Source organism: Cyrtonyx montezumae, unplaced genomic scaffold (genome assembly GCF_038088225.1).
Source record: "Cyrtonyx montezumae isolate F1298 unplaced genomic scaffold, pur_monq_1.0 scaffold_2, whole genome shotgun sequence".
Classification (NCBI taxonomy): domain Eukaryota; kingdom Metazoa; phylum Chordata; class Aves; order Galliformes; family Odontophoridae; genus Cyrtonyx; species Cyrtonyx montezumae.
The window spans coordinates 41,609,094-41,620,664 of NW_027071936.1; the positions used below are offsets into that span (position 1 = coordinate 41,609,094).

The window sequence follows — 11,571 nt, forward strand, 5'->3', positions numbered from 1 at the left end:
CTGTGTCGCAGGAGAACTGTGCCTGTGTTTGACAACAGGCAATCTGACAGTTCATACAACTGCAAGCATATCCAAGGTTGAAGTATCTCAGAGGTATTTCTGGAAAGGCAGCTACTTGGAGAGATGATAGCTAATCCATTTCTGGAAAAGAAATCACTTTTTGTCAATGTAGTGTCTTGAAGTAAATCTGTTAGCTGAATGAGTGATCAATTACTTAAAAGTATAGATGGGAACAGTGAGTAATGTCCCTGATGACATTATTTCACTGCAATCAGTTAGCCTCAGTTTAATGACTTTTCAATAACACCCTTAGGCTAACCTTTTTTTCACTTCAAAAAACCCAATAAACATCTGTAACTACTTATGTCCGAGCACATTAGTCAAAGCTTCTGTAGTGAGGCGTTTGCTTAGGAACAAGAGTGCAATTTATTTGGGCAGTAAGTCAAAAGCTGTAAGTTGTCTGCACATCCTATGTTCAGAAGCCATCTAGTATAAGTAAATCTTGGTGCTCTTTGTTTAGCGATCCACTTAGAGAACTGACATAAAAGCCACCAAATGAGACAGTTAGTTGGAATATATGGATAAAGTCCATTCTCAGTGGATGTAATTGGACATAAAGATTCCTCACTACCTAGGTAGCTCACCACTTAGCTTCTCTATCCCATCCCACTTTAGCGAGAGTTATCCATTTTTATCTACAAAAACATGGGCAATATAACAATGAGTCTTAAAAGGATGTTTTTTTCATATAAAAAAAAACAAACAATAAAAGTGTAAGAAAAATAGAACTTCTGTAGGAAAATAATATATTTTCAGCACTAATTTTACTTCCTCAGTTTTTTCATTATGCATATACATAGATATATATAATGTATGTATACATGCATATATAGTACATCAGTTCTATGTCAATAGCTGTATCCGTTCAGAAAATGAAGTTCTAAACGATTTTGAAGATTGTATATTATATTGCATTTAAAAGGTTTTACATCATCAGATTATCACCTGATTTGTACATGGAGCCTTGATAATTACCTTTTTTTGTTTGTTTGTTTTGTTTCATTTTCCTAGTACATAAAGTAAAATAAATCTTATTTTATTCAGACTGGCAGCACTCCATAAGGCTCTCAGTGTAGCTTCTGTACGTTCTGCTCTTGATGAATTTAGTGGACCATGTTTTCTTGTCTAAATACAGGAATCATAGAATTGTAGAAATAGGAATCATCTGGAAATTACCATGGTACACTGATATCTCCAGCTGGACACATTTCTTTATGTTCGGTTGAGTGGATTTTATTCCTCCTAGAGCTTTCTTTCTCATAAACACAAGACCTGTACCCCTTCTTTCTCCTAGCTGTTATTTTATTGTGTGAGTAAAATACAGCTTGTGCAGCACTATTATGAGGGAGTTCTAAATTTAATAATGTCATAACGTTGCAGAAAAAAATTTAGAGCTGACAACATTTTCTGACCTACTTGATAGATACACAGTTCTCTTTCTATATACACATATGTATGTACAGCCTATATATCAGTGATTTCAGTCCATTGCTTTCTCCAATCCCTTGGTAGCCACCAGGTGTTGCCTATAACAATATGCCATTCTTAGGTAATATACAGTAATTATATTGTCTGTAGAAGCCCCCACTACTTGCTATGGAAATAAGAACTTGAGCACATGTATATTTGTTCAACGACACTGAAAGTGCAGCCTCTAGGAAGTATACGTAGTGTCAACTAGATGTACTGTATGCTTTATGTTCAGTAGCACACTCTTGTAAAAAGACTCTTCAAAATTATTTAACTTCCCATGGTATAGTCTCAGAAGGTACCAACCCCTACCCAACGGTACCAAGTGCTACCGTTTCCTGTCACATGACTAATACAAACAGCAGAACAAATTCTTATCTTTTTGTTTCTTTTTTGTTTCTTTTCTGGTTCTTTTTAAAACAGCTAACCGGTTTACTGGCCAGACATTAAAGACTCCACTCTGAAAAGATCGCTATTGTATTTTCCACTCAACATTAAATGTTTCCACTATATAACAGGAAAGCTTCAGTCACAAAGGCCTTCCAGCAGGCGATGGCTGAGAATGTGTTTCTCAAAAACACCTTCATTGCTGAGGACAGCAGTGCCATCTGACCAGAAGAGCCCTCTACTCTTGGTAGGATGTGGAAAGTCCCACTTGGACTTGGTAGTACTTTCCATAACGAGACATCTTTTGGCTAATGAGAATATATCTCCTGTATTTAGCTGTACCATCTGAGTGAATGTCCTGCAACACAGCAGCTGCAGTGAACTAATTGCAATTTGATCTTGACCTGCCCATCATGTCAATAAAATTGCTTGATGCTTGTTTCAAACATTTTATGTATATTTGAGTAATCAGTTTGCAGGCTACTTGAGAAATAGGTGCCATATAGATGATCCAACTTTGATCTATTTCTTTGATTTAGCGCTGCAATTAAGTAGATTTGGTTCAAAGAGAAAGCTCATTGGTTGATGTTTTACACTGATGTGATAATGTTTACACAGATGTGCTTTGAAATCTCAGTGATGGTGGATTTTTGGGTCCCACCACATGACAGGCTTCTGTTATCTGAAAGGTAAAATAATATAACATCTATCTGTAACTGCCTTCAGAGCAGGTCTGCCTGTGCTCTCTTCTGAGGTGATTTATCTGATCATTGTATTTAGCGTTAGTTTTTTTAGTTTTAAGTCCCTCCACAGTAAATCACTTGCTTTAAAGCAGCCTTTTTATAATTCAGGTGCACACAGGGGCAGTACTTAGGACTGCAATGATGAAAAGGTGTAGCATTACCTGCTTTAAAGCACCTGCCAATTAATTAGCCCTATACTCTCCACAGCAAATAAAGCTAAGCAGTCAAATCCATTTGATCTCTCAGATTCAGACTGCAACTGAAAGGATCATGAAGCAAGACTGGAGAACTAATCTTTCATGAATCTCTGCAACTTTTTTGTTTAAATGAAACCTTACACTGCCAAGTAGCTCTCTTGAATTTCTGAAAGAATTAACCATGAAAGATCTTGGCATTTTATACTCTACACCTTTGTTTTAATATCGGCAAGATCTGCTTTATGTAGCAAACACTAAGATGTGTCATGTAGTTTGAGCCCCAGGAGTCATAAGATATTGAAGAAAAAGCAGCAAAGCATGCAAAAGTCAAGCTTTTAGGATCAATACACCATTGCTTTATCAGTGCTAATAATGAATATTTTGAATGTGTAAAACATTTTGCTTTGGGATTGAGAAAATGCACGAGCTCCGTATCCAATGGGACAGCAAGATCCTAAACTGTTTCAAAACTACAGAAAGATACCAGGGACCCTACAGGACACGGCATTATTTTTGCTTTGTAGTGCTTCCAGGTGCTGGTAACGGGCTTACTGCAGTGCCCCAGCACAGATGGATGGGATGAGCCATCTCTCGTTCCTTTTCCCTTCATGTCTGCAGGCTTTGAAACGTTTAACTCAATCCACGGGCCTGCCCATTTATATTTTTAAAGACTGATACCCAACTGCTATAGATCAGTTTCATGTCACATTAATAAATTAAGCACGGGGGAGAATTTGCAGAGGGGAAAGCACCTCCCTGACTATGCCAATTTCTTTAAAAATTCCCCTCCTTGTAACTGAAGTGATAAAAGGCAAGGGTAACGCTGTGCATTTTATTAGCGTTTCAGAAACAGGGAGTAGAACTGTCAGATCTTTGTGCTTTTTTCCTTTCATGTGTGTCTGGGCAGGCCTCGCCCTCAGGTAACGCCCTATCTCCCGCTTCCCCCCTCCCCCCGCCTCTCCTTGCACCTGTCCCGCGGTGCACATCCCGCACACCCCAACCAGGTTCTGGTGCCGGTCCGAGTGCCCCGCGTGCCGCTGTGCCCGCCCGCAACCGCGGGCGCAGATGTGAGTGCACACGTGCGCGTGCGGCTCAGCCCCGGCGGGAGGTTCCCGGCTCTCGCTGCTCCCTCCCTCCGTTCTCTCGCTCCCTCCCCGCCGCCGGGCAGATGGGAAGAAGGTGCGAGGCGAGGGGGAGCGGGTTTACAATTTCAAACGCGGCCTCCCCGCGGAGGGCTTCATTAGCATATGTCAGGGGGACCGCCGTATATATATATATACACGCGGGGCGTATAAACACCAGCCGTCGCCTGGCTCGCACCGGCTCGCCTCGGCTCGGCTCCCCATGCTCGGGGCCCGGCCGCGCAGCCCCACATGCCCTCCGGGAGAGGCCGGCAGCCGCCCGCCGCCGCGCCCTAGCCCGCTCGCCCCGCGCCCCCATGGCTCCGCTGGCCGAGGTGGGGGCCCTCCTGGGCGGCCTGGACGGTCTGGGGCAGCCGGTGGGCGCCCACTTCCTGCTGCCGCCCGCCGGGGAGCGCCCGGCGCTGCTGGGGGAGCAGCGGGGCCCCGCGGAGCGGGCGGCGGCGGCGGCGGAGCTGGCTCACTTGCAGGGCATCCTGCGGCGGCGGCAGCTCTACTGCCGCACCGGCTTCCACCTGCAGATCCTGCCCGACGGCAGCGTGCGCGGAACCCGCCAGGACCACAGCCTCTTCGGTAGGTGATGGGGTGTCTGAGTGCGCAGGCGGGTGGGTGCTTTGCCCAGCCCCTGCGGGGTGTCTTGCCCTGTCTTTGGGTACAGGGTTTAGGGGAACGGGTGAGGGTGGGACCCAACTTTCTGTATTCGTTCCTGGGGTGATACGATAATGTAGCTCATAGTGGCCCTTACGTGGCATGAGGCTTCTTTGAGGTACAGGAGGGCAAAGCAGAGGTGACTAGAATTCTTCTTGAGTACCTGGAGTACCCGTTGCTCTCTCTGCCAGTAAACCAAAGCGAGGTGTTGAGCCCCAAAATATGGATAATTCCTGTAATGTAAGAGTAAATCGTAAAGAGTAGTTGTAGGAACGAGGCATCTGAGCTGACCTGCCGTTGTCAACTGCACTCGAGTTTGGGCGTGTGATGATTCTGCAGCCATAAAAAGGAGATTAAAGAGCTTCCTATCATCCTTTCCTCAGCCAAAACAATCTGCTGGAATGGCGCTTAATTGCTTCTATAACATGTGGAGGTTTTCAGAAGTAGAAGAGCAGCAGTCAGAGCTCTTCTCAGAAGGGAGATTTCCAGCAGCATGTAAACATGAAATAAATCTGTGTTTAAAAAGAAAAGAAAAATATAGCCTCCGATCAAACATTTACCAGGCTTTTTAGAAATGTTCTTCCTTTATTCTACCACAGTTCCGTGCAGGTTTGTCTGATGTGGTTGCTTTGTGGCTGAATCACCTGCTTATTAGAGCTTAGAAAAAGAGCGGCTTTGAAAATGATACCAGAGAGACAAAACACCTCCACCTCTTTTATGGGGCTCCTGTGTTTTAGGAACTGGAGCACAAGGATGATTTATATGCAGTAGAGGGTTTTTTTTTTTTTTTTTTTTTTTATGATTGCTCTTTGTAGAGGATTTATGCTCTTTGCTCCTTGGTGAGATAAACAAAAAACCTGCCAAACCTCAATTAAAATTCACAACATTTTAAATTATTGTGCAGTCCATCTGCCTTGCAGTGAAAAATGGTCCTGAGTGAGAGTGTGATCATTAATACAGCAAATAGACAAAAAGATATTTTTAATAGCATATTTGATTTTGACCATAATTTCCTTAGATAGAGATTTTTTTGTACAGTGGCAAAACCACAAATCAGTTTAGCAAAATCTTAGGTATGATTCCAGAACAGCTTATTTCTGAGGCTTTGTTTTCATTATTAACAACTCCAAAAACATGGTTCACACATCTCCTTTCTTTCGTATTTTATATGCACTGTAATCTGTGCATATCAATTGGTGTAGTGGGCTGGCACACACTTGCCGAACTGCAGGCTTCAAATAGTGCTTCATCTTCTGAATGCTTTGTATTGTTAACATGTATTACATTTTTTGGAAAATGTACTATAAGTAATGCTATAATTCAAACATGACCAAAAAAATGCCGTATTTTAATGCACATAAAAGTCTGCTGAGAAAATAGCAGGTTGTGTCAAGAGGTGTGAGCCCATATAGCTTAGATAAGAGCTCTGGCAAATACTTTTTACCTCCCCCCTACTTTTTTTTTTTTTTTTGAGTAGATTCTGTTATATAAAATTCTCGTCTGTACTTTGATTTCTATTCAAATGATCTAATAATAGAAGTGTTTTTTTAAGATAATGCTATAGAGAAAAGTAAAGTATATTTTCAGGTAATTCAAACCTATCTCCTGATGTTTGAGCAGGCAACTTGGCAAACAGTGTCTAATCATTATAGACTGCAACCACATAGTACCAAAGGTTTTAGCCGGAGTGATGAATGAAAACCTTTCATCATTAAAATTAAAGGTGGGGAAAAAAAAGAAAAAACCTTCTTCAAATAAAGCAGGATTCTTTTACCTGGATGAGGCTTCTCAGGCAGCTTTCATGTGAACATGTATATATTTTAATACAGTAGTTAAAGTTTCAGAAAAAGTAGGCAGTATTTATTATATATACATTTCCCCTCTTCCCCCGCGCCCTCCCCCCCCCTTTTTTTTTTTTTGATGATTTAATTGATTTTTGTCACAGGTTGAATTAAACCAATCTCTTTTTTTTCTTTTTCTTTTTTTCCTTTGGATATCAGGTATCCTTGAATTCATCAGTGTGGCAGTGGGACTGGTCAGCATAAGAGGTGTAGACAGTGGCCTTTACCTCGGAATGAATGAGAAGGGAGAACTGTATGGCTCTGTAAGTATTGCTTTCATGTCAGCTACTACATATTGAGCTTTTGATTCACTTGTTAGCACAATGCAAGCACTAAAAATCAGTGGTCTAAACAAATATGAAATGTTGACCTGCTGACATGCTGCTTGCACTTAAACTAGACCACGTAGCTTAGAAAATGAGGTGAAGGTAGTTTTCCTTTGTGCAGTGCACAGTGTCCCCACAGAATACAAGCAATGACAACAATTCTTTTGTTGTGATTAGTCTTGTCCTTCTGCTTAAAATCTGAAAAGTAACATACCACAAAGAATGTATGCAGGTCTAATCTCTAGAGCGGTGGATTCCCCATGACAGAAATCTATTCGTTAAATTACTGTGGAACAAGTGAATTTTAGTTAAATTGTAAATAAGTAGTGACTTCTTTGCGAGTGAGTTGTATAATGTTTAAATCCCAAACTGTACAAGTGCAGGTCCAGTTTTCAGATGAAAAAAGAGCAAGTTAAGCTTCCAAACTATGGAAGCTAGGTCTATGTACTTCTCTTGAATTTGTTAACAGGCAACACAAGCCTAAGATATTAGGACATCTTGTTTATTGTTTTTTTCATACATATGCTGAGGTATATAATAACAGTTTGACTTATCTTTCTATTGCTGTTCCTTTGTGTAGGAGAAACTAACTTCCGAGTGCATCTTCAGGGAACAGTTTGAGGAAAACTGGTATAACACTTACTCTTCCAATGTGTACAAACATGGAGACTCTGGGCGGCGATACTTCGTAGCACTTAACAAAGATGGTACTCCCAGAGATGGAGCAAGGTCCAAAAGACATCAGAAATTCACACATTTTCTGCCCAGACCTGTGGATCCTGAAAGAGTTCCAGAACTGTACAAAGATGTGTTAGGATACAGCTGAGGAGAGAGGGACATTTGGAAAGACAATCAACCCAATGCTATTTCATCTTGTCTGTTCTCATATGACAATACCAGCACAAAGGATTTGAAGAAGCTGTTCTGTGATGGACAGACCTCTGTTTTCCCAAGTTTGCATTTAGGAGACAAAGCCTTAAAACTGACGGCTGACCAGCTTCCTTCAAACTTGCTGAACTGTGTGGCAACCAGTAACAAGAGTGAAGTTGGAGTGCAACTTTCTTAAAAATAACAGACTCTTGGGGATTTTGTCTGGATTACTTTTGGCCCATAAATTACCACAAAAATCTGGTTACATCATGCAGATCCAACAATGGCTGGAAGAAGTAAAAAAAAAAAACTGTAATATAGTTAAAAAAACAAACAAACAAACAAAAAAAACCTGAGAACTGCATACCAAGTTTTGGTGGATTCACTTCAGTGATGGACCTTAGATGTCAATGCATTATAGTCAGAGCTGGAACTTTTCTTCAGGATGGACCTATTTATATAACTTCAGATAGCATATATTTATTTTATATATTTATTTATTACAGAGTTTATTTTTTACTGGGATATGAAGAGAATACAAGCCCCTAACCCCAATGAGAAATAATTTACAGTGCCAATACGTCCACGGTAGTGTCATGATATAGAAATGGCATTATAGCTCATCCAAAACCTGAATATTCAGATTTCATTGTCTGTTAGTTACAGATAAGGTTATATTTTGTGCTCATGTCATTGCCTCATGACTATCCTTCTTTGGGAAAGAGTATTCAGTTTTTTTGATCTATGAAAGTGCCTCGCAGATCTGTATTGAATTTAAATGCACATTTATAAAAGGGAATTAAAAATGATTTCACTTCATTTGGTTTACTGTCCTTTTTAAGTTGAGTTTCTTTGCATATCATAAGTAACGCTATAAACCTGAGAAAATAATGAAGTGTTTTACTATTACCTTGAAAGAACAATAGTAGCTCTCAAGATCTTGATTTAGATTGTGTCACACTTTGTTTTTTGTTTTATGCCAAATGACTACTACTTTCTACTACTTCCTTTACTAGCACACAAATTACTAGATGACTGGAATCCTCTGCATTGTATCAAGCTTTCTTCTAGGGTTTTCATGACTATAAAAAGTGTTTTAACTATGTATCAATAATTTTAAGGGGGAATAGTAACTGAGTAAGAAGTCTGATATTGCTGAATGGATGATTTAATGTGAGTGGATGCTGTTTCTTCCTGTAAGTACAGGAGGGAACCTGAGGAGATTACTTTTTTACCCTAATCCTTCCCTTAGGGAATAATCTGAGCATAAGTTTTTGCATACATACAGTTTGAACACAGACAAGATCTGACTTTATGCCAGGTACTGTTACGCAAGTATATCATGCTAATTTAATTTAGGACTATTAGTTATGAGGCACAAACTTCTTAGCATGTTGACTGACAGATGAGCCTCCACTCTGTGTGAGAATACTGAGGACTGATGACAGACTCTGTGTAATTTAGCCCTGCTGCAGTCTGCTGTCAGATGGCTGGCACCTCCATGGGAAAGATGGGTTCAGGAAAGGGGCTGGATGAAGGGCAGGGCAGCCAGAGATGTGCTTTACCAGAGTTCCTCTCAGGTTTCAGGTGCCAGGTTTCTCAATGGGCTCCAGTTCAGAGTAACTCATTTAAGTGCTACATGTGCATCATTTATATCAAATCAAGGTATTAACAAAACATGTTTTCCAGCATATAACACACTTCCTAAAGCCATTGCTATACCAGAACCTCTTCCATTCTACAATGAGAAGTGGATGAGTATAAGGACAAAATCACTTTCTGCCAAGTAGAAATTGATTGCAGATCTGGAAAAAGATGTTTCAGCACTTCATGGCTAATGATGTGTAATGTACTAAGGGTGAAGGTTTTGTTAAAATTTTCTGAAAAATAGGTTGTGGAAGATCTACTGTTCAATGAATGCTTTTACTAAAACAGTGTTGTGATGTGCTTCAAGGTACCATAAAATAATGATTTTGGGGGTGATGCTGAGTCTTGTTAATAATAAATTAGCAAGTAAAGACAGAAATATGTACTTTAAATAGCTAAAAAATTTCCTATGCATGTTAAAAAAATAATTTATTCCATATAAGTTGCCTAACAAACTCCTGGCTGCTACTCTGTAGATAACCCCCATCATTTCTGGCAGGTGTGTTCAACTTTACCAGTAAAGTAGACATCTTTCTTTGGATTAACAACTTACTCTTAATGTAACTACCTCAAAAGTACTTTCAGTATAGCAAGAATGGTATTAGTAATTATTTTGTTGCACATCTTTTTTTCACAGATGTGATACGATGTAGAGCAGTAACTGAAGATAGCTTTAAGTGAAGAACAATCTTCCACTGAAACTTATGGTTCCCAATACCTAGCCAGTATATTACCAAAGAAAGAAAGTGATATATGCTGGTCATTTATATATCTCACTGCAACTTGAGATGTATGTTAATAATCCTTGATCAGGATGTATTGTGGCAGGCACTGTGGTGACAAATGAATTTATAAAACTTTTAGAGCTTTAGAAAGCTGTCACAGCCTCTTTTTTTGCAGTACTGGCTTATTTCCACTGAAATAACATTTTAATACGTTTTCCCATTTCATTTCTAGCATTTACATACTTTCTATTATGTTCTGTCCATCATGATCTTCACATGAAGTTAATGGTTTCTTGTTTTGTTTTTTGTTTGTTTGTTTCCTCAGTTTGAGAATGAAAGGTGCCCAAATGGATAAAAATCGGGAGTTTGGTTTTATTTAACCAGAAGAATCGTTGGTCTAGTTTGCAACAAATTTTAGTTTGCAATAACCCTATCAATGTGAAAGTCAGGGGTTGTTCTAATGTCATGAATTGAGTAATCTGAAGGAAGTGGCATTGTTAAAGGCTGAGATGAAATTTCTAAAGGCAGACTTCCCATACATTTAAGGTAACATATGTTGAAATAAATCCCTGTGTAACTGACTGCCCTGTTTCTTCTTTTCAATTTTTTCCCAAGGAAGAACAGTTCGAGGCAGTCACACTGCTTACATAGCAGGTGCAGCTCCACTTTCTGCTTCCCACTGGTTCTTACAGAAACTGTAAAACATTTGGTCTTTTTGACACAGAAGTAACTGGGAATTGGGTGCTTCATGCCAGTTCTGTTTCTTTATGCATTTTGTTTTCTGCTGCTCTCTTTTCCAAGTTCTGTCAGAATTAACCTTCTAGCCAGACATCAGGTTTTCTGAAGTCCAGGCTTAGGTTCTATTTATGAGTACATTTAGAGTGAATTTGTTACTTTTAATGATCTTTGTATTCCTGGTCAGAATACAGAATTTAGAATTTCTAACAGTCCTTAAAGCTTTTGTGGTAGTCATCTAGCTTGGATATAGAACATAAATGCCTCTGGAAATTAGTATTTTTTTAATTAGATGAGCTGATTTAACTGGAAAAAGTGCACTGCTTTTGTCCGAAAGGCACATGGCTTTTTCATTGGTCTGAACCATTTATATTTGCATGGAGCACTTTGGTTGAGTCTGCATCTTCATGTTTTCTGCCATAAGCTTATTAGTGCTACTTCTCATGCTCAGATGTGATAGCTGGCTTCACTGATTGTATCTGAAATTTCAAATCACTGTGATGGCCACGTGCTCTGAGAGCACTCCAGGTTTTTGCAGAATTAACTTTCTGATAGGTGAGAGTCATTTAACAAGTACATTTTCGTTGTAGCTTTTATTGACAATTTTCATTTTTTAATGTGCTTTGTCAAGTCATTTACATAGCTATCCAGTCTTCCTTCAGTAGCTTTCTAAAGATTCACTTAAGCACAGATCTTTAACAGAAAGTATATGAACTGTGGATGTGACTTTTTATATTTTTTTAACTACAATTTATGTAATCATATTGGGACTACTAGGTGGCT

The 11,571-nt window shown here is 39.6% G+C and overlaps 1 protein-coding gene across 1 annotated transcript; it reads left to right on the forward strand.

Annotated features, from left to right (window-relative positions):
• Window positions 1-4,104: 4,104 nt before the first annotated feature.
• FGF20 (fibroblast growth factor 20) lies at window positions 4,105-7,675 on the forward strand. The gene is given in 4 exon segments (XM_065736119.1): window positions 4,105-4,122; window positions 4,125-4,569; window positions 6,645-6,748; window positions 7,392-7,675. Coding segments are annotated over 4 exon segments (813 nt in total). The 3' UTR covers window positions 7,638-7,675.
• Window positions 7,676-11,571: the final 3,896 nt, after the last annotated feature.